Source organism: Ctenopharyngodon idella, chromosome 13, assembly GCF_019924925.1.
Source record: "Ctenopharyngodon idella isolate HZGC_01 chromosome 13, HZGC01, whole genome shotgun sequence".
In the NCBI taxonomy this organism is placed as follows: Eukaryota; Metazoa; Chordata; class Actinopteri; order Cypriniformes; family Xenocyprididae; genus Ctenopharyngodon; species Ctenopharyngodon idella.
In genome coordinates, this window is record NC_067232.1 from 12,321,005 (window position 1) to 12,345,123 (window position 24,119).

Consider the following 24,119-nt stretch of genomic DNA (forward strand, 5'->3'; position numbering starts at 1 on the left):
AGATTTGTGGGCGTTTGTTCTTTTTACAAACTAAACATGTTCCTGAGGCCATCCTTTAGGGGTTGGTACTCATTGTTCCATACATCTAACTACAGAGAACATTCTTGTAACTTTAATGGAATAGTTCTCCCAAAAATGAAAATTATACCACAATTTACTCACCCTCAAGCCATCCTAGGTGTATATGACTTTCTTCTTTCAGCCGAACACGATCTGAGTTATATTAAATAATATCCTGGCTCTTCCCAGCTTTGTAATGACATTGAATAGTGTTCGAGTTTTTGAAGCTCCAAAAAGCGCATTTATCCATCATAAAAGTAATCCACGACTCCAGTGGTTAATAAATTCCTTCTGAAACGAAGCGATAGGTTTTTGTAAGAAAAATATCCATATTTAAACAACCTGCATGTTTCATAGCTTAAAACATCCTCATTATACACCGTGTGCAGAATTATAAGGCAAGTTGATTTTCTGATCATATTTTTTTCCCAAGCACATTTTACCATTTCCAAACCACATCAATCTTAACAACTACTATTAATTTTGTCTTTAATCATTTATGAGTGATATATAATTGTTCAGGAAGGCTGGAAATGAAAAACGCATTATATTCAGGTGTGCATAATTACTAGGCAGGTTTTCTTTTACAGGCAAAATGAGCCTAAAAAATAAATGCTCATGAGAAGGATGCAATACTAATGCAATACTAGAAATTTCAAAGTTAAGGCATGACCAATGGACAGCAAAACACACATCAGCAAGGTCAGACAAAAACAGGTGAAGATGAAAAGACAAAAAGAATTAAGAATTAAGGTGAAGAATTAAGTGTGAAACCATCAGGAACCCTTAAGTCTCCAGCGCCACCATTTTCCAGAACGGGAACCTACCTGGAGTCTCCAGAAGTACAAGGTGTCAGGAACTCAGAGACTTAGGTTAGGTAAAGAATCCTAAAAAATGACCCCCACTTAATAAGAATCACAAGCTCTGAAGTGTTGTAAAATACATGAAGACTGTTTTTTTATAGGATTTATAGACAGACAGATTGAGAGTGACTCTTGAAGGACCAGCACCACATCCTCTTGTACCACTGTCAGAAGAATTTATCTTCCAGAATCTGGCAGTAAGTTTTGAAGGATCATTTTTATTCCATATCTGCAAGACGGACTTTTCAGGAAAGTAGATGGACTAAAAATGAACTCCCACACCTTACTGCCAGATTCTGGAAGATAAATTCTTCAAACATTGTTTTCACTGCACAATGGCAAGTGGAAATACTGGTTTAATTCAGCCATTTTGAACCAGAAACTGATTCAAAAGAAGTGGAAAAGTGAATTATACAGGCTTGTATACAAGTTAGAATGGTAATGCGTTTTATGTATCGCTCTCTACAACATTGGACACATAATGGTAATTAATATGATTAGCCATTTGCTTGACTACGTTATCAAACAGCTAATAATGTGTTGCTAATGTTACACAAACCATGTTCCCATTCTTCATCTCAGAGTCAGACAGCTGCCTTCTTAAAATCAGTATCCTTAGAAAGCTTTGAACAACTTAGAATGTCAGTGGAGAAAGGCATATAGTTCATCATAACATTGAAATATACATCATTTACATAATTAACGCTATATTGCTAAATATACCCTATTTTTCATATCAACAGAAAAATATACAGGGATAACCTGGCCTCTCTTGAGATTCCCCTGCTTCACAGCATAGTAATGATATGCCAAAGCCCGTCCGCATGTTGACGGGATTGGTTGCAAGGTAGTTTGTGACGTAAGAAACCATGTTTTTGAGATGGTCTTTTTTCACTGTAGTTTTAAGGAGAAAATACTCAGCAATGGTGTTGACTTATGAATTTGCGCATGGTTTGTTTAAAAGCATTTTAAAAACACCACATAGAAATATAAACAACATTAAAAACTTGATTTTCACCACAGGGGCACTTTAACATTATAAGTGAACCTCAAGGAACATAATTAAATAATAAAAATTCAATGTCATGACCCCATGAAAGTGACAAATACCCAAGCATACCTCAGTTTGTATTTCATATTGATGATTGATGTTAATATTGGTTCTATGTTAATATTGACTGATGTGTTTTAGGTTGAAGCAGCAGGTCATAAGACAGCAGCAGGAGAGTAACTGTAAGTCTTGCCCAGTGTCCTCCTCTGGTCCTGTTTGTGGCTCTGATGGACACAACTACGCCTCTCAGGTATTCACACTGCATTTAACCTACTTTAATTGTATTAAAATAAACTGAACAGCAGAGAAATTGATCATATGGATTTGATCAATTACTCTGCAGTTCAGCTTATTTGAATACAATTGGATTTGTTGCAGTTTTGTGCTTGTTCAGACTTTTCTCTCAGATTTTTGTTGGGTGGACTTATGTGGAAATGTGCTTCATATTCTCTAAATCAGTAATTCTTAGCCAGGGACCAGTTTTGCTTTGTTAAATATTTAAAACAGAAACAAACTATTGTGGCTGACAATAGATTAAAACAATGAATCATGATTAATAATGTTTGGTAGTTGCATTTAGTTCCTTTCCATCCAACATTTGTATAAATTATTATATATTTCTGTTACAGGTGATATTTTTATACTTGTTAAGATTGTGAATTTAGTCCACAAGACCACATATATCTTTCTTTAATTTTGTTAAATGTCCCGTCTAGATTCTTTTATAAAGAAATCACTAGGACACATTTCTCTGTACTTAAGTCACTTTTTCAAAACTCTTCACACTTTTCAGCTTGGCATAGGAGTAAATATCATATCCAAAATGCACTAAAACTACCAAAACTCTTCATACATGTCTCAAATCAAGTCATTCTTTCATACCACTAGCAAATAAATAATCATTACATGATTATTTATTTATTTTTTAATTCACGTGACCTCATAATCCTTACAGTTACAATCTTTAGGACACATTTCTCAATATTATGGTCACTTTTTCGAAACTCTTCACACAGTTCTCCTAACCAAGTTTAATCTTGGCACAGCAGTTAATTTCACATTGAAAATGCACTAAAACGACTAAAGCACTTCATACATATCTCAAATCAAGCCATTCTTCTATAACACTAGCAAAGGTTGTCAACCAACAAACACACTTTGTCACTCATAAAACAACAACATAAAAAAAAATAATAACAGGTAGAATTATACAATGTTTGCTTTTGTAAAATGTATTTACAAAACAAGAATGACACTTTCTACTGTTTATAATTCACTGCAATATATGTGTTACATTGTCCATGTTTACATTACAGCATAACATTATTCCTAAATTTCCCCTTTTGTATAGATGGTAATGAAATTGAAAGACTAACACTTGTGTAGGTGTTCAGCTACATCTAATAGTTTTGATAGTATTTCAATTTTTAAATTCAGATTATATTTCAATATGGTGTTATTGTAGAAATATAGCAAACTGCTGTCTTATTCAATTTTGAATTACAGTATGTTAGGTTTTGAACAAGTTTTTTTTTTAGAAATTAGCCTGTATGTACATAGAGTTTTGGCATTGTTTGTGTCTAAGTGATAAATTTATGTAATTTAAACGACGTAGTCACTGAATGCATTTTGTGCCAAAGCAATGATAAATGATCCATAGTTTAGCCCACATATACTGATGTTGTGCTCACTGTGTGTAGAGTTTTGAAAAAGTGACCTAAGTATTGAGAAATGTGTCCTAGCGATTGTAAAATACTGTAATCAAAATAACTTGTAGCGACGAGGGCGAGACAAATAGTCACTCACATGAGATCACAGCAATAGCAAACCACAATGATCCAATCAATTCCTGACAAAATCAAGTCCCATTTTTCCTTGTTTGAAAAGCCTTTTCAGTTTTCACGCAGATATACTCCACAATAGGGGAAAAAACTTATCCGAAGTTGCCGACTTCAAGCTTAACAGTTTTGAAGAAAATACGTAATTGGCAAATTGGCCTGTAGGTACAAAGAATTTTGATGGTGATTGTGTTTGAGTGAGAAAAGAATTTATGTAATTTGAAAGATGTAGTCAACAAATGCATTTTGTACAAAGCAATGGAAAATGATCCACAGTTAGCTAGATTGCTGTTCTGCTCAGTATGTGAAGAGTTTTGAAAAAGTGACCTTAGTATTGAGAAATGAGTCTTAGCAATTGTAAAAAAAAAAAAAGTTTAATAAAGATTTGCAAAATTGTAATTCCTTTCATTATCCTGCAGCTTATGTTTGCAGGGTTTTAAACAATGAATGCCTATAAAGTTATTTCTATTCTTGTTATTCTGTGCCATTCAAAAAACTTTCATATTTTTTTATTTCGTTTAATATTCTGTGTGACTTTTATAGATCAATCTGCTTGCACAATATGGTTTCTATTATACTTTGTACTCTGGCCCTTGACATCCTTAAAAATCAAAGAAGCATTGTCTAAAGGGATTCTGGATACTTGGGGTTGAAAGAACCGTTCTGTTGAATTATGTATTACCTCTATTATATCTATTTCTGACCTTGTGAGGGAAGAAATGAAGGTTGACATCATCTTCTTTTAATGGAGATGTCTTGTCTGAACCAGCGATTTTCATTCATCTGTAGAAATAATTGTCCTCTATCTGGGCTTACAATTCCTGCCACTGAACTGGAGCATGTGACACTGGACAAGTGTTTTGGTGGTACTGCTCATTCTTTGTGTCTTGTGTGTGTGTGTTGCACCTGTGAATCAGTGCAAACTGGAGCAGCAGGCTTGTCTCACTGGAAAGGAGTTGAAAATGAGATGTGCTGGTCTCTGCCCCTGCACCGCCACCATGGCTCCTGCTACAGACGTGGACAGCAAACATGGTATCTACCCGCCACACACTTTCAAAAGTGCAATTTGTTCTTGCAAAGCTTGTTAAAGGGATCATTCAGACAAAAAATATATACTGCCCCTTAAAGGATTAGTTCACTTTCAAATGAAAATTACCCCAAGCTTTACGCACCCTCAAGCCATCCTATGTGTATATGACTTTCTACTCTCTGATTAACACAATGGGAGATATTTTAATTAATATTCTGACGCATCCGAGCTTTATAATGGCAGTGAGCGGGATCAACGAGTATGAGCTGAAGAAAGTGCATCCATCCACATCCATCCATCATAAACATACTTTAGACGACTCCGGGGGGTTAATAAAGGCCTTTTGAAGCGAATCGATGCATTTGTATAAAAAAATATCCATATTTTACAAGTTATGAAGTAAAATATTTAGCTCCGCCAGACCGCCTTCCGTATTGAAGTTACAAAGAAAGTGTAAACTGGCGTTGTGTCAGTTAAGCTTTTTCTGTAAGTTGAATAGGGAAGGCGTAGGACGTAGCATGAGCTTTATGAAATGCTAGAGTTTTACACTTTCTTCGTACGTTGAATACGGAAGGCGGTCTGGCGGAAGCTAGATATTTTACTTCATAACTTGTTAAATATGGATATTTTTTTTACCGAAACGCATCACTTCGCTTCAGAAGGCCTTTATTAACCCCCCGGAGCCGTGTGGAGTATGTTTATGATGGATGGATGTGAATTGAAGGAACTTTCTTCAGCTCATATTCCTTGATCCTCGCTCACTGCCATTATAAATCTCGGATGCGTCAGGATATTAATATTTCTTCAATTGTGTTCATCAGAAAGAAGAAAGTCATATACACCTAGGATGGCTTGAGGGTGAGTAAAGGGGATAATTTTCATTTGAAAGTGAACTAATCCTTTAATGTCGTTCCAATCCTGTATGTGAAACACACAAAAAAGATATCTTGTGTTTTTTAGTGCATACAATGAAAGTTAATGGTATCCAGTGTTGTTTTGGACCACATGAACTTTCATTGTATGCACTAAAACAGTTGAAATATTCTTCGAAATATCTTTTTTATGTGTTCCACAGAAGAAAGAAAATCACACAGGTTTGGATAAAAATGAGGGTGAGTAAATTGTTTTTTTTGAAGATGCTCTTGTGAAAGAAACACCTTCTGAAGCTCAATGAAGCACAATATCAGTTCCAGCTTTTAAGTTTTTGATAATCATTTTTTGTTGATAATAATGAATGATTTTATGCTGAGAGTGCTTTAGATGCAATTTGTCTCTTTCACATCCCTTGATTCTGCAGCTCTTGCTCTAACAAAGGCTTTATTGATTTATCAACAGACTATGCTGCTCTCTTTCTTTGCTGCTTGCTTTGTGAATTTCTGCTGACTTTGATTATGTCTGATTTATGTCTGCAGTCTCCGTAGGCTTTTCTTGTCAAATTCAGAAGGGCAAAAGCAGGACGATTGGTTCTTCGCTCTTTAATACCACCGTCTGCCAACACTCCCTTATCTCCTTTCACTGTCTCTCTTCTTTTTTGTCCATAGAGAGTTGCACAGGGCAGGACCTGGCAGATCTGGGAGATCGCCTGCGGGACTGGTTCCAACTGCTCCAAGGCAACGGCAAGCAGAACAACACAGGGAATCCTGTAGCCAGTTCTGCATCAAGTGAGGCTCTAACATCCATTTAGCCAGTGCTTTTATATTCAGAAATATCACAGAACTGTGTTACAGCAGCCTCCTATACACACAACACCACACAAGCTGTACATTTACATTTATAAATTGTGTTTTCTCTAGTACTTCTAAACATGGACCTATGATAATTGGCACTAACAAAACTGCTGCATACATTTTTCATAAGGACCAGCAGCTTCAGAGGTATTATGTGTTGAAATGTGTCCTATCCTGATGGCCAAATTGCACCAGCAGCATTTTATCCCCTCAAAAAGAAGTTTTGCTGAATTGTAAAATGGTGACCATTTGCACCTACTTCAATTTCAAATGTACATTTAATGGCAGAAAAATAACTAGATCCCCCATATACCTCATCAGTTCTCTAACTAGCTATGCCTCTTTTGTTTGCAACATTTATATTATTTGCTTCTGATTTATTTAGAAAAATAAAACTGTTTCTGCCCATGCCTTCAATTAGAGTGATTTACTATCTTATCAGCAATATTTGAACAGCAGTTTTGCTTTTAAAAGGATGTTGATTGAATTTTTACAGCTAATCAGATGCAATCAAAGGTTCTGGGAGAGCTGTCTTTTAGAAACCAGTGTAGAAAGTTCACAAAGTGAGGAAGTATTACAGTATAAGCTATTATTTCTGTGTGTTAAAATGTACTGTGTGAATGTTTGTGCCCAGTTGTGGACCGGACTCTTGTTGCGACCTGTAAGGACTCTATTGGCTGGATGTTCTCTAAGCTGGACACAAACAATGACCTGTATCTGGACCAAGCTGAGCTGGCTGCCATTAATCTGGACAAGTATGAAGTGTGCATACGGCCCTTCTTCAACTCCTGTGATTCATACCGTGATGGCAAAGTTTCCACAGCGGAGTGGTGCCTCTGCTTTTGGAGAGAAAGTGAGTTTTAGTATCTCTACACAATTGAACCAGGCCTCGATGACTTTTTCTAATAACATAATGAAATACTCTATATATGTGTATTTATATACAGTATACACTTATTATATTTGCCAATAATATAATATAGAATATAATATTATATCCCCAATTAAATATTTGGGAATATTGGCAATATTTTTTTTATGTTGTTAAAAAAATGACACTTATGCAAAAATACAGTAAAGAGAGTAATATACGAAATATTATTACAATTTAAAATAGCTGTTTTCTATTTGAATATATTTTAAATGGAATTTATTCCTGTAATGCAAAGCTGAATTTTCAGCATTATTACTCCAGTCTTCAGATACACATGATCCTTCAGAAATCATTCTAATATGCTGATTTGCTGCTCAAGAAACATTCCTTTTGATTATCAATTATGTACTGCAAAAGACCTGCACTTATTTGAAATGTATTTTGATAGATACAATAGATACACATTTTTTGCAGCATTATAAATGTCTTTACTGTCACTTTTGCATCCTTTTAATTTCTTTAAAAAAAAACTTCTTACTGACCCCAAACATTTGAACAACTGTGTATGTCCATTTTAAATATATGCATCATGACAATAATCGCACAATTTAATTAAATCATATTAGTAATAAAAATAACAGAAAAATATCACCATAAAATATTATCAGTGGAACACTAACATATTTTTTCTCGTATTTTTATAAATAGTTTCAAATCCTAATCCTGACTTAAATTAGATGAATATGATATGGCAAAATATTGACTAACTGTAAAAATATTTTCATCTGAAGGCAAAAACCCTTTCTAAACCAAAAAAACTGTAAAAAGTAACACTGAAAAAAAAAAAAAAAATGTTTTGTAATTTCTAACATTACACATTCAGCTTTTAAAATCAGCTCTAACCGGGATTGGGCATTGCAGATTTCTGCTCTGCACCCTGCTGGTCAGTGCCACGGTCCACAGTTTGCTCTGCTTGGTTATATCAGCGTGACAGAAGGGGGACACATGGCCGAACATCAGTGCCAGCACTAGTCAGTGTTCAAGCGTGTTCAACACTGCTTCAGAGAGTTGGGGTTTCAAATCTGAAATGATGTTTAAATTGGATTCGAGGGGCATATTTGGTTTCCATTACAAAAGACCAGAAGAGATATTGCATGCAAAGACTGGACTGGTCGCAGAGAGCGTTTATTTGACATCAGCACGCACTGGACTGGCGTTAAAGATAAAGAAGACACTAGTCTGTGTAGGCAGGGATTTGGGAAAATCCATCTATCTGTGTGCCGAGAGTTTTGCAGATTCATGCCACTAACTCATTCAGTTTGCAATGGATTAAGTTTAATTGGTTTTCTAAATATAATCAAACATTAAATAGGGGAGGGGTGACCATATGTTTGGATTATTGAAATCCAAATCTTTCATTTCCTCTACAAACAACCCTATTGGATAGAAAATGAGAGAGCTGGAGAGGGCGTAAATTGACCTTTAGTTGCTTGTGACATGTGGGGAGAGTGATTTGGAGTATTCATTTGATGAGATGCATAAGTCTGGAGGAATTGCTATTCAGTGTTTGTTGCTAGGGTGACTGACAGTCAGTGTGTGTGTGTGTGTATTAGCGGGGGAGAACGTAGGTCTGTTTGCATGGGCCTGTGTTTATCAGCAACATGTTCTACATATTAATGAGACTCGTCAGTGTGTAAGTGTGCTTGTGTGTTCTTTTGTTTTAGGAATTCCTGTGTGTGTGTGTGTGTGTGTGTGTGTGTGTGTGTGTGTGTGAGTGTTTGCTTAAGCCATGGAGCATGGCAATCTTCTTGACACAAACAGACATATGCTCCACTATGCATCTCACTGGAGGGGCAGAGAGCTGTATCTTTGCAGTATCTTAACACACATACACACACAAACCCACACACACTAGACCAGCCTGGCTTTTGTTTGATGTGATTCTGCTCACGATATGTGGCTGGGCACTCTCATCTCTCCTGGGGAGGGCATAGTTGCTTTTGGCCTGTCATACTTTGTCTTCCCCTTGTATTTCCCCCAGTGGATAGGAAATGGCCATTGCTGAGGGAAAAACAACATCAGTGTTGGTTGTTGACAGCCTGCTCAGCCTCAAACTCTCTGGGACTAAAACCGGACAGGCAGTCAGACAGAAACCCGCTGCATTTTTTAGACTTGACTGGCCTGGACCTCACATACAGCTGTGAAACATGATAGCACTGAAGCATTGGCAAATATTCCAGTGTGTAATGCACTGATTTATTTATTAAAGGAAACGTTCTGTCATCGTTTAGTCACCCTCTTGTCATTCCAGAACCTGTATGACATTTTTTCTTATGTGGAACACAAAAGGAAGATCTTTGGCAGAATGTCCAAGCTGCTCTTTTCCATGCAATGGACGTGAATGGGGACTGGGTCTGTCAGGATCCAAAAAGGATAAAAAAAAGCACTATAAAAGTGATCCATATGAGTTGTGCACTACTTTTTAAAAAAAATGTCACTCAATTGGCAAAAACACGTTTTGAGAGTCTATACATTCACTGTGTGATAAAGCCTATTAGAATAAAAAAATAGTCCCAAACCAAGCCAGAACAAAAGCATTGCGTGTCTCTAAAGCCTGGAACACACCAAGCTGACGCCGACGAACTAGTGGCGACTGTGGGGTTGGCTCACATCGGCGACACCTGGGTCCAAAGTTGCCCTGACACACCAAACCGACGCTCGACACCCGACGGCCAAGTAGGACGTCCATTCTGTGCCTGCGTAAGAAGAAATGTCATTCCGTACCAGCAGGTGGCAGTAGCTGAACAGCCAATCAGAATGATCAGATGGCCCGACTGACCGACGAGCTCCGACGCCGGATCAACATGTCGAATTGGCCGAAAAAAAGCAGACGAGGACCAACTTCAGCCGATGGTGCGGAACACACTGAGAAAACTAGTCGGCTGACGCACAAAAACTGCCCGACGGCTGACCTTCTACTTGGTGTGTTCCGGGCTTAAGCAACACACAGCTGTTTCATTACTGAATTATTTCGTTTTTGAACTAATTGTTTGAGTGAATGAATCAATAACTCATTCATAAAGACATCACTTGCTTGTTTTCTGAATGAATCAGCTGTTTCAAAGCTGAACAAATTGTTTGAATGAATGATTCACTCATTAAGATGGTTTCATATTTAAAAAGTATAATTCATTTTTTTTAATCATTTCATGTTCCAGTATTCAAAATTTTATTTTTAAAACACTGTAGTGTCCTTTTATTCTATTTGGATTGGATTGAATTGAAAAATTTCCTCTGAAAATCAGTTTGGGGGCCAGATATCACCTCTTAATGTAAAAGTTCATAAAACTTCTGTCTCTGCTGTGAACTGAACAACACACAGAATATGAAAATCTTCTGGAGTCAGCTGTTCACGACAGGCCTAAACCAGCCAATGTAACAGCACAAACACACTCAGCAAAATATCATCTAAAAATCCCAGAAAATATCAAGATATAATTTTTTGTTAATATCACATAACCCTACTTGATAACCGTGGTCACCATTTACTTTTTATTAACTGAAAAAGAGCAGCTTGGACATTATGCCAAATAACTTCTTTTGTGTTCCTCAGAAGAATGCAATTATAGTTTTGAATGACTTGAGGGTGAGTAAATGATGACAGAATTTTCATTTTTGAGGAAGTTGTTCCACTGATTTATTATAATAAGGTTGTACATTTCACCTCAAGGCATTAAGGAGAAAATTACAATATAGAAATATTCTATAACAGGTGTTCATTTTGTTCAGAACACATTCAAAGCAAGTTCTATTACTCAAAAATTAATTTACTCTTTCTTTCATGAATTACATTGCCATAAAACTAGAGATTAGAAAGATCTATTGTGCCACTTCTAAAATGCGGGTGTGTTTGGGTGCGATTTGATTGTGCGGCTGCATAGAGAGCAGCCCTGGTGTAATGCCGCCTCTTTTGGGAATTGGTGGGGGAGCTCGTGTGAAGCGTTTGTCTGGAGGAGATTAGCGCCGGCTCTTCCCTAAAGGCACTGATTGTTTTTCTTCCACAGAGCCTCCCTGCCTGGCTGAGCTAGAGCGAATCCAAGTGCAAGAAGGAGCCAAGAAGAAACCGGGTAAGAATGAACGTTCCGCTGAGACTCGCTGTACTATCTCGGAAAGAACAAATTAAGGTGTGAAGGAAAGCAACAAAGGGAGAAACAAAGAAAGAGGTTATATAGAATGTATACAACTGGAAGAATGGAAGAGAGAAGTAAAATGTGAGGCAGAGGGGAGGTAAACTCTAAAAGACAAAGAGGGCGGCTCTGGCAGTAGTGACTCTAGAGAAGTTTCATTTAACAGATGACAAGCACAAGGCTGGGATTAGCCCCTAATCAGGTGTGCGGATTAGAGCGGAGCTCATGGCTGCGGGCAGTGCTGCATGTTTGGCTGCAGAGCTTTCAGGACTCTCCAAGGACGGGCTGCAGATGCTACGGCCAATCAGAGGCAGCCAAAATGCAAACGTCCCCCGATGCCTGAGAACAAACAGCCATGTATACTATACAACCAAAGACTTTCATCATTATTCAGAAAAATAACATGTTTATCATCATTACATTCATTATAAAATCAGAAAACTGACTTTTTAAGTCAAAACAAGAATATAATCAAACCATATATATATATATATATATACAGTCAAACCAAAAATTATTCAGACATTTTTTATATTTTTGATGTATTTTTACTAGTGGGTGCAGGACACTATAGTTAATTTATGTAAGTGAGGATATCAAAATAAAGTAAACATATTATACCCAAAAATTATTCATACAGTGGACTACCAGTAAAATTGATAAAAATTTGGAACCAAAAATTATTCAGACACTTTGACACACCTGACCATGTTTTGTTTAAGTGTTATCTGACATAATTAAGATTATTTTTTTCTGACACAGTTTAACTCTGAGATTTTGTCATATTTTATTACCATTTTTTTAAACTATAGTGAATAAAATGTATTAATGAATGAAACGTTCAAGGTGTCTGAATAAATTTTGGTTTGAGTGTATATATATATATATATTAGTGGTTCAACGGATCACAAAACTCACGGTTCGGATCATATCACGGTTAATAAGTCATGGATCGGATCATTTTTCGGATCAGCACAAAAAAAATAAAAAATGGGGGGTGGGAGGTAACTTTGCATTTATTACGTAGCCCACTTTAACTACTCTGATACCACAGCAGAAACTACTAGCCTAACTAATACATTATTAAAGGCAAGTGAACAGACTGTAAAAAGAACAAATACTGTACACAAATTACAAGCATAGATAAATAAAACATAAAGTTACAAATAAGGTATAAGGTCTAACTGTATATTAATTTTCGTGCACAGAAATGTAATAATTAAATGTAAAATGACTGTTCACTGCATAAATTTAATATAGAATCTTTGTTAAAGCTGTGTTATGTTGTTTGATTTACATGACAGACAACAGCAGGTATTTATAGACCTTATGCGCCAGAGAAACAAGTGCGCCAATATTGTCTTTGAACTTCCGTTTTCGTGGTAGCTCTGTATATTTCTATGGCATCGCTGTCATAGATATTAGCTGGTGAAGTGGATTTACTTGTTGTAGAGTTAATGAAAGTTATTGTGAGCATTGTAATGTTTAAAGCACACTGTAAAAAATATTCCGTAGTTTTTACAAAATAATTTCGGCAGCTGTGGTTGCCAGAATAATTTTGTAAAAAATACAGAAAAAAAACTGTAAACACATTTACAGAACAAACTGTCAATTTTACAGTATAAAACTGTAATTTACAAACATACAAACAGAAAATTTGAATGTAAACAAGTAAATTCAACAATGCACACTACTAGTAAAATCTGTTTTGTACCTTTAACATATACTGACAACCACCATAATAATGCAGGTGGTAAAAGAGAAAGCCACATGAAGAGTCAGAGTTCATCACAAATAGCTTTTCCACTGGCTGAAGTATATACTAATGTAAAGAGGGTGCAAAGAGTCATTCACTCAAACGCAAAACACCATCATGGTAACCCACAACACTTACATAATGCAATAAACATTCATTAAACAACAGAAGATGTAACATAAAACCCTAATGTACATAACAGATAACAAAAACTATTAAGAAACATGATTTTTTAAACAAAATACTTTCAAATGTGGAGTGTCACACAGGGAATTGTGGGAATATCAGTTTACAGTTTTTGACTGTAAATTATACATTGATTTGTTCTTTTTTACTTCTAAAAATTGTAAAATTTACAGCATTTTACTGTGAAAATTACATAAAATGTCTGGTAAGAGCTTTTACAGTTTTTCCCTGTATATAGTACTGGAACTTACTGTTAACCTATTTACATTTTTTTTCCGTAACGTTTTTACAATATTTTACTGTTAAAATCACATTCATTTTTTACAGTGATTTCTTAACAAATGTCAGTCAACTGGGAAGATTTTAAAACGAGCAGTTCATTCATAAATACGTAAGTTCGCTGTGGAAATACAAACCGGAAGACAAAAGACAACGAGCGCAGCGCTGAAAAGGGGCGGGGCTACACAAGGTCTATAGGTTGCTGTCACTTTAAGAGTTAGACCACATGCACTCACACATCCGATAGATACACATCCGAATTCTCACCTCGTTCAATTAAGACATAACCGAATGTGTTTACGAGAATACTTACCGAGAGGGGTATTTTGACTGACATAATGCGCGTATGTGTCCATCCAAGTGCATTGAGGACACGAAAGAGAAATCAATTTGGAGTTTGCCAGCTATCTGAAACGCGCCTCTCTCTCTGTGTGTGCGCGTGAGCCTTGTATGTATGTGCGTCTGTGTGCACCGATAACAGCGTGGCGTGCGATACCGAATTAAATCCTCTTTTGCCTCTTCTAGCGCTGGAATGGTTTTACATCTATTTAATGTTTAAACTAGCAAGACAAAACACGTGCAAGTGATAACCTTTCACTCTATTGCGGTTAAACTTGCAATTGATCCGCGAATCACATGCGTCCCGAACCGTGGGGCTTGGTCCGTACGAATCACGGATCAACAACGATCCGTTTAACCACATACACACACATATATATATATATATATATATATATATATATATATATGCATCAACACTTTTGTCAGCCATGTTTTCATAAATAGAAAACACAACACAACTGCATACAAAGATGGCAGTCATAGAATTTACTTAATATGTTGGATTAATTTGAAAAAGGCTAATCATTTTCTTTTTTTAATTGCATGTTTTGAGAGAACTATACATGTCTATTATATATGTATGTGTATGTATATATTCTGAAGTATATGGTACTTTCACCACCCATAATTTATGTTCTCATAAATAACACAAAGACATAAAAGAGGACAGTCAGGTTGAATTATGGGTATGGGTCAATAGTATTACTCGTTGTGGTTGGGATGTAACACCACACCCAGAATGGCTTTTACAGATTTGCTCCCTAGTACACTCAGTGCATGAGAGGGTTAAATCCTGTGTTTGATTGCTAAATAGATCATGATGATTATGTGGACATATAGTTGTTTATTACCCCATGCAGTTGGTTTTTATCGTGCATCATGATTCGAGACACTGCAGACAGAAACTCAGCCCTCAACCCTCGCCAAGGTTACATTTTATGCATTACAATGAGCAGTGTCACTTGAGTCTGTCACATGATTTACAGCAATATGCAAACTAGTTTGCAATGTCACCTGTGATGCAACACTTATTTTATACTCGTTTCATGTAGGATATGAAAATGAATGTTAAACACGACCGTGGCTTCTCAAAACGTGTGTGTCTGTGTGTTTCTCCCCCTCTTTGTCATTTCAGATACATACATTCCCAGCTGTGATGAGGACGGCTTTTACAGGAGACTGCAGTGTGACAAGAGCAGAGGGGAGTGCTGGTGTGTGGACCAGCATGGAGGAGAGTTAATGGGCTCCAGAATCCATGGCAACCCCGACTGTGGTGAGCACGAGCACAACACACACACACACACACTCACACACAGAGGACAATGCTCCTTCTGTAGCTACAGGGCTTAGGGCTTAGATCCACAAAATCATCAGTCACCCATCTGACAGAAGACCAAGTGCTACATTCATTAGGCCAGGTTCATTTCCATTCCAAAAGAGCAGTTGTCTCGCCGAAATAAAGGTCCATAAGATTAATTACTACTGGCTGTGACAGACCTGCAGGTGATAAGAACAAATCCCCTGACTGGACATAAAATAGCGATTAAAAAGCCCAACGTCAAAGTCACACATCCTGTTTGTTTATTGTCCTCACGCCAAGCGAGTATTGTTTAGCCTTTGTCACGCATAAATCGCTCAGTTTACCTCGCAATATGATATGTATATGATATTTTTTTAAAGAACGGTTTCCTTTTCCAGATGAGGTGGTCACGTACTCGGGCGATTTTGGCAGCGGGCTCGGATGGGAAGATGAGGAGGAAAAGGAGGCGGAGGAGAACGGCGAGGAGGCTGAGGAGGAGGAAGGGGAGGTGGGGGAGGTTGATGACGGTGGATACATTTGGTAGAACGAAACGCGATTCTCGCCTTGTTCGACGTAGCTTTCTGTGGCCCATTTCTACAGAGGCAGCTCTATCTTCTGACATTAAATGGTGGACACTGGAGGGTCGGTCATCTTTATACTGCACTCCAAACAGCATTGACTTGGGGAGGGAGGGGGGAGGGGTGGCTTGGTTAGTGTTAGCTGTAGTGAGATTACGGTATTGGGAACGAGTTTTCAATTATTGGGCTTATGAATACTTGTGAAACATCATATTTTTGTTGTAAGTGCAAGAGTTTTCTCCTGAATCAGTCTCTAGCATCTGCAAACACGAGCTCAGAATTAGGCGCTTGATAGGTGTGATGTGATGCGTTCTTATGCAAGTCTAATAAATACATACTTTCATCACTATACGTTTGGAAATGATACCTGGTACAACTTTTTAAAGTATGTATATAAAGATAGACAGGCTTCAGGGTCTAACTTGTTTCATTAGATCTTCTGTCGACCATCAGCAACTGCTTTCCTTGAACACTGAGATTGCTGCTAATGTTTTTGCTGTTAGAGTTTATGTAAATTGTTTCAAATATGTCCTCCAGCACATATAAACACAGATTACAATAAAGACAAAGAGACGAAAATGCCAAAAACTCAAAGAGTTAAGTTAGCTTAGCTCAAAAAGCTAAGACTATTACTCTCTTTTGGCTCAAACAGTCGCTGCATCATTTTTATGCTACCCTGAAGTAGATAAATAGTCGTAAATGTCTTTTAAAATAAAGTAGCTTTTGTTAATGTATTTGAAGAAGTATTTATCCACGCTCACAAACTAAAACCGATTTTAGGCTACTTGCCAGAAATAGACAATGCACTTCTATAAGACGATCCTTGTCCTAAAGGCACTTTTTTCTTTCCTATCTTTGTGTCATAATCCACCGAAACCAGAGATGGCAAAGCATTATATTTTCATATAAATTACATCTCAATGCAGTAGCTTTCTCCCTCACCCCGACGTCGAATCATTGTTTTCTGTGAAATGGACAGTAATAAATCCTGAGATATGTGCGTTCTGGTTTCATATGTCTGTCATAATAGAATTTGCTTATACTCCACCAGGTCAGGCTGTAATACGGTACTTCTGATGCAACACAGCTATTATAACAAGACAGTGTATGGATGAACAGGAGAGGCAGGAATGAGCTTTCGAAAATGCAATCTGACATATTCTCTCTCATACACCCAAAGGGACCAATCTGTCTTTGCAGATGTCTTCTAATCAGATCTTCCCATCATTTGCAGTGAAAGATGTGTTGGCTGTAATGTTCCTAGGTGTAAATCTGGTGCTGCAGGGATTTATAATCAAGGTCTGAATCTTATAATATATGACTAAAGGTAAAATACATGAGTCTTGCAGTATAAAATACCTAAAGCATCAGTATTTAGGGTTAAAATGCTGTGGAATCAAAGCAGCTAGCTGGAATTGCAAAATGTGTATGAATTACAGACTCGATCTGGTATGATAATTCACCAAGACGTGATCTCTGAGCTCCACATAGAAAATGCATTTGATATGGCAACATCCCCGACGTAAACACATTCATCAGTGTACCGCGGCGTCTACAGAGGAATATAAATCCTCCAAATGTCATTGAGACGAAACTTGACGATATTTAAATTACTTGTGGATTATCATCTCGCTGGTGTGATGGAGTGGAAAGACGGCCAGCTCATTAAAAGTCAATAGTGAATGTCCTGATGTCTTACTCGGCAGTGTACAGGAGTCTGCTAACAGTGATGTTATACCACTTGGACTAGTGTATGATTGTATTGTACTGTACATGCCATTCTTATTGTAAATACTTGGATTTTACTGATTAGAAAACATATTTACGCTGAGTTGCAGTATATTTGCATTTAGTTGCATGTTTCTTTGTCCAAGTGTGTCATCTTTCTTGCCTGAATATGATTAAAGGCACTGGGCCCAAAGTGCTGTTCCTTTGTTCTCTAATTACTCCCAAGACTCTGCGACATGCTAATTTTCATGTGATACTGGAGACATGAGAAAACAAATCTTTTTAACCCACTTTTAAACATTTTTTTGACAAGTGCAATTTATAACAATACCAAAAATACCCAACGAAAGTTTGTTCTCAAGACACCAGGGGGTTCAAAAAAGGAATATCAACCTTAATAGAAGGCATGAAGTAAACACGTCTTACAAATGTTCACTTGTTATTAAGTCATTTAAAGAATCAAACCACCTAATGACTCCTAATAACTTTTAAAGGGTTAGTTCACCCAAAAATGAAATTTCTGTCATTAAGTTCTCACCCTCATGTCGTTCCACACCCATAAGACCTTCGTTCATCTTTGGAACACAAATTGAGATATTTTTGATAAAATCAAAGGGTTTTTTTATCCTCAATAGAAAGCAACAAAATTACCACATTCAAGGTACAGAAAAGTAGTAAAAACGTCGTTAAAATAGTCAACCTGACTACAGTGGTTCAACCTTAATGTTATAAATTGACGATAATACTTTTTGTGCACAAAAACGTAACAAAAATAACGTAATTATTCAGCAAATTCGTCTCTCCCCTGTCATTCGCCTACGCTATTTTAGTTGCAGTGCTTCCAGGTTCTACGTCAGAACGCCGTCACTGTTCACGTGAGCAGCAAGACGCATGCGTATGATGCTGATGTACGAGCCGGCCAATACTGAAGTGTTTCTCAAGCATCTTATACATTTGCAAAAATCAGACTGATCAAAGCTTGCTTTGAATGCTCTGTAGGAAAAGTCCCCGGATGACCTACTACTTCTGGCGAGATTCTGAAGTGTGCATTCAATGGACACTTTACTATCCCATGAGGCCACAGTAGAGGATTTATGAATGGAGGTGAATCAATGTAACTGACGCCGGTAGGTCATGTGATAATGACAACATGGCAGATGTACGTCCGGATTACATTCATACTACCCCGCATTCATACTGTATAGAACATACTTTTGTAACGGTCGCAAAGCAAGTTCAAATGTAGTACCTACTTATTACGCGATTTCAGACGCAGCTTGAGCTGGCATTCAGACGTGAACATGGAAGCGCTGAACTGCATTTACTGCATCAACTGCGTACGAGTCTGACAGGGTAGAGAAGATACTGTTGAATGAAGTCGTTATTTTTATTTTGTTTTTGCACACAAAAAGTATTCTCATCGCTTCATAACATTAAAGGGTTAGTTCACCCAAAAATGAAAATAATATCATTTATTACTCACCCTCATGTTGTTCCACACCCGTAAGACCTTTGTTAATCTTCGGAACACAAATTAAGATGTTGATGAAATTCAATGGCTCAGTGAGGCAAAGCCATTGAAACTCTCAAGATCCATAAAGGTACTAAAAACATATTTGAAACAGTTCATGTGAGTTCAGTGGTTCTATCTTAATATTTTAAAGCGACGAGAATACTTTTTGTGCGCCAAAAAAACAAAATAACGACTTTTCAACAATATCTAGTGATGGCCAATTTCAAAACACTGCTTCAGAGCTTTACGAATTGAATCAGTGGATCAGAGCGCCAAAGTCACATGATTTCCGCAGTTTAGCCATTTGATAGGAGATCTGAATCACTAATTCGAAACAAAAGATTCATAAAGCTCAGAAGCTTCATGAAGCAGTGTTTTGAAATCAGCCCATCACTAGATATTGTTGAAAAGTCATTATTTTGTTTTTTTGGTGCACAAAAAAGTATTCTCGTCGCTTCATAACATTAAGATAGAACTGTTTCAAATATGTTTTTAGTACCTTTATGGATCTTGAGAGTTTCAATGGCTTTGCTCTCAATAGAGGCCTCACTGAGCCATTGGATTTCATCAACAATATCTTAATTTGTGTTCCGAAGATGAACAAAGGTTTTACGGGTGTAGAATGACATGAGGGTGAGTAATTAATGACATTATTTTCTTTTTTGGGTGAACTAACCCTTTAAGGTTAAACCACTGTAGTCACATTGACTATCTTTAATACCTTTCTGGACCTTGAATGATGGTAATGATGTTGCTTTCTATGGGGGATAAAAAAAAAAAACCTTGGATTTCATCATAAATATCTTAATTTGTGTTCCGAAGATGAACGAAGGTCTTACGGGTTTGGAATAATATGAGGGTGAGAAATTAATGACAGAATTTTCATTTCTGGGTGAACTAACCCTTTAAACTATTAGAAAAATGCATTTTTTTCTGTTGACACAACTCATATAATACTGATCCAGTGCAGCATCCTGCTTTGTATCAACCTAAAATGGTTAGAAAGCCCTGGTTTCTATTTTATGGAGAAACAAAAGTGCATGCTGAAACTGTAATTCTATAAAAACTCATTATTTTTAATAACTAATTGTTAGTAGTGATCTAAAGCAGCACCCCTCTTGGTATCAACCTAAAATGGGGGCTTTTTTTGTCAACAGTATTTTTTCCACTTACATTGTCATTATGTTCACTTGCATTTATATAAAAAAATTAAGGGTGCAGGAATTTACACAAGATTTTTGTGTTAATTTTAAAGAAATCAATCAAATTTAATTGTTTTATATTAAAAAGTCAAATAAGAATCTGAGAAATACACCGTTTTTTTGTGTCAATACACAGGTATGTCATATCACTTTTATATGTCATATTATCAACACTTCCCTGTTTTCAGCAACCTTACAACACAAAGGTTCATTTTACTAGTGTTTCTCAAGCATCTTATACATTTGCAAAAATCAGACTGATCAAAGCTTGCTTTGAATGCTCTGTAGTCTCCATATCTTTCTAACTTCATCCTCTGCACTGTCCAAGACCTTAAACACAGCAGCATCTGCAGTTTGATCAAAACGTCTCAGCAGAGGTTCCAGAACGGTCACTGGGATGCTGAAGTTCAGGTGGGGATACGTAACATTTGCTGTGAAGTCTCTTGTGTTGCTGGACACGATACCTAATATTTAGACATACAAGATAAAATAAAACATATGAGAAAGAATCTGCCTGTGAATGCTTGATTTAGTCAGACAATGTCACTGTCAGCAGATGAAGACATGGAATGCTCCGATGCTGAACTTTAAGGTAAAAAAAAATGCTTAATTGGTCCTACATTGCCCCCTTCTGGTTAGAGAAGGTATAGTATATTTCATATATCTCCACTGAAGACTGGATTTGCACTGAACAACTGGTTGATGTACTGACACAGTAAACAAAACGTTTTCCATTAATTCATAACTATTTAAAATTACATGTATGAATGATATTAGTATTACCCAACAATTCCCCAGTGGCAGAACGAACCACAGCGCCACCACTGGCTCCAGACTGCACTGCACATGTTGTCTGTAGCATCACAGGCTGTGAATGATGGGTGATGACTCTGGATAAGATCCCTGAGGTCAACGAGGGGCCACAGCGGTTCCCTAAAGCTCCATAACCCAAGACAACTACATCCTCACCTAAATAAACACAGAACATGGAAATTTAAGGTGCTGTAATGGGACAAAGAACACAGTTACAAAATAATGTTTTTGTTGTAGCTGTTATAAGATATAAAAAATGTATGTTAATAATACTATAAACTGAATTGTATTATATTTATAATACATTTAATATATTTTACTTATGAGGATAATGACTTTATGTTGTACAAAGTCAACAGACAAATTTAGACTTGCAAGTAATTTTAGTTCACTGTGCATTGGTAAATCATATTTATGACATAAAAAGGCATAATTTGTCACGTAATTTTGATGTTTTATGTGATAATTATGTCATACTTTTTATGTCAATTTTAATGTTTTATCTATTGAATGCCATATGTATGTCACTTATGACTTAGTCCCCCAGTTTCACTGTTGTATGTAAAAGACGGGTTAAATATAAAATATACTTGTAATGTCAAATATCACATTGATAACAAACCTTATGATATTTGATAATGAAGTTATTACATATATAAACCAATACACACTTATTTTTTCTTACATTGGTGGCATCCACCACTCCAAAAAAATCTCAAAACAATAAAACAAAACCATTAAGGCTAAATATGATTTTTAATGAAACAGGTTTGCAGTGCATTACCTGGGTGAAAGTATGTGGTAAACTGCGGTTTTATTGAGTCTGTGAGGGATTCCTGAAGCTCCACAACAGCGATATCATATGGAGATGATGGTGCTGTTGAATACAGCACCTTACCACTTACTGCATGAAATCTGTGTAAAGTGTATACATTATCAATCACATGGTGACTACACAAATATAATAATACCAATAACATGTAACTTTAACAAAGTTCAACAAACAAAATATCACTTCTTTAGGCCTCATAATAATGAATATGCAGGAATTTTAAGCCCAGTACCTTCCTCCAAAGTTGACTTTGACTGTAAGAACAGACTTTTCATTCACCACATGCCTGCAGGTAAGAACCAGATTGTGATTTAGCAGCACACCAGAACCCCACAGCAGGCCGGTCTCAATCAGTGCCACTCCGGGGTAAAATTCAGAACCTGAGCGCCTGGTTGCAGTTAACGGAGCTTGAATAGAGCCAGGTATTAACTGTAATGACTTTTCTATCATCGACTCCTGCATGGCACCAGCCTGTATCATGTTTTTCAGAATGAGGTGAACAGAGCACACAAGTGTCAGTCCAATCCATTCATCGGATTTCCAGCACAGTGGTGAAACGATCAAGCCCATGAGGTAAGATCTGCCTCCTTTGCTAATAAACACGCCTCCTCCTTCGGTGCCAGGCAAGCAGCGGGCATCGGTCAGGATCAGTGCGTTCTCATCTCCTGCCAGATTACTAACTATACCTTTACTAATTGAGTTCATAAAGAGGTCTGGACAGAGACCACCAAAAGGAGACCCACATGCAATTACATGACATCCCTTTTTAAGAGTGCCACTCTTCACCCATGGAATAGTTTCTTTACAGGTGCATGTGGACGAAATGGGCACTTTTAGAAGTGCAAACCATGTTAAAAACCTGGAGTCTTCCAGGACTTCTGTATCCAAATTACCACTATAAAAGCCCCAATTTTCAGCCCCCTTGAAGATTTTGTCAAATGCTTCTTGAAACTCCACGCAATTGATCATCATTAACAATTGAGCTTCTTGACGGCTCGTGTTGCGTCTCTCCATTACACACGATTGGTTGGCGCAAAAGTGAACGTAGTCTACATACACTTGTGTATCTTTCGTGAAATTGTCAGAATGCAATATCTTCGTGTCTTTCTTCATGGACTGTCTATCATTTATAAAGCGTGAAAACATAATGCCACTACAGACAACAATTCCAGACTGGTAATTTAGAAATACTCCACTACAGCTCATTGCTTGATTCTGTGATCCAGATGTGAGGTTGAGGGGCGTCTCGGATACCGTGACAACACAACATGCCTCTTCAACGGTCTTCATTTTCAAACGCTAGATATTTAAAACAGTATTAAACTTGTACAATAAAAGGTCAGAGTTTTAGTAGATACGTTTTTGTATCTTACAATGAGTTCAAGATACAAATGTCAACCGAGGTGCTGGCAGTTAATTATTTAAAAAAAAAAAAATAACACATTCAAACAAACACAGTTTGTAACAAAAGCAACTGTTTAGGGTTGCAACGTTAAAGTCTAGGGAGGCAGATAATGTAATAATGATTATATTAACTTGTCGCCGACTTCATATTGTTGCATGAGTTCTCCATCTGCAGCGCTTCCTGGTATGGGTTCATTGGCGTGATCACATGGTCGTTAGCGTGCACTCCTATTGGTTCATCCAAGTCAGACTCTTTCGAACAATTCATTTTATAGAACCGGTTCAGTAGTTATTTTACGTGGTAGAGTCCGAAAGAGACGTTTCTCGTGTCAAGCCATTCGTGAATGAATCGTTAAGTCTGACTTGTAAACCGGTTTAACAGATACACTGAAAAGATCCAACTAAAGTTTCGTTGACGAATCGGTCGTCGTTGTTGAGTTTACACACTTAGCCCACGCAACAAAGGTATAGATTCAGTATTGCCAAAAAGCTTTTTAATTTGACTTGACTAGGATGTCACAAATATTTTACGGTTTAAAATGTTTATTCAAATTGC

General features: G+C 37.0%; 2 protein-coding genes across 4 annotated transcripts in view; one reads left to right on the top strand and one right to left on the bottom strand.

Moving 5' to 3' along the window:
- Nucleotides 1-17,992, top strand: part of spock2 (SPARC (osteonectin), cwcv and kazal like domains proteoglycan 2) — a 43,334-nt gene extending 25,342 nt beyond the window's left edge. Inside the window, exons 4-10 of the mRNA XM_051917989.1 lie at nt 2,116-2,224; nt 4,730-4,844; nt 6,384-6,503; nt 7,204-7,422; nt 11,508-11,570; nt 15,329-15,466; nt 15,892-17,992. Of these exons, the coding sequence (XP_051773949.1) occupies nt 2,116-2,224; nt 4,730-4,844; nt 6,384-6,503; nt 7,204-7,422; nt 11,508-11,570; nt 15,329-15,466; nt 15,892-16,037 (910 nt within the window). The 3' untranslated portion in view covers nt 16,038-17,992. The remainder of the gene's footprint in view (nt 1-2,115; nt 2,225-4,729; nt 4,845-6,383; nt 6,504-7,203; nt 7,423-11,507; nt 11,571-15,328; nt 15,467-15,891) is intronic.
- Nucleotides 17,993-20,547: 2,555 nt separating this feature from the next.
- Nucleotides 20,548-23,938, bottom strand: tysnd1 (trypsin like peroxisomal matrix peptidase 1). 3 transcript variants are annotated; one of them, XM_051916261.1, is made up of 5 exons: nt 23,696-23,809; nt 22,392-22,445; nt 22,112-22,242; nt 21,298-21,483; nt 20,548-20,978 (listed from the first exon to the last, which is right to left on the bottom strand). In XM_051916261.1, the coding sequence occupies exons 1-5, from the start codon at nt 23,719-23,721 to the stop codon at nt 20,776-20,778; spliced, it is 600 nt and encodes a 199-aa protein (XP_051772221.1). In that variant the 5' UTR covers nt 23,722-23,809; the 3' UTR covers nt 20,548-20,775. The 3 variants fall into 3 exon arrangements, 2 of the variants coding, with proteins under 2 accessions (XP_051772221.1, XP_051772220.1); XM_051916260.1 differs by having other exon boundaries at nt 22,392-23,814; XR_007933106.1 differs by lacking the exon at nt 20,548-20,978 and having other exon boundaries at nt 21,336-21,483; nt 22,112-22,204; nt 22,392-23,938.
- Nucleotides 23,939-24,119: the final 181 nt, after the last annotated feature.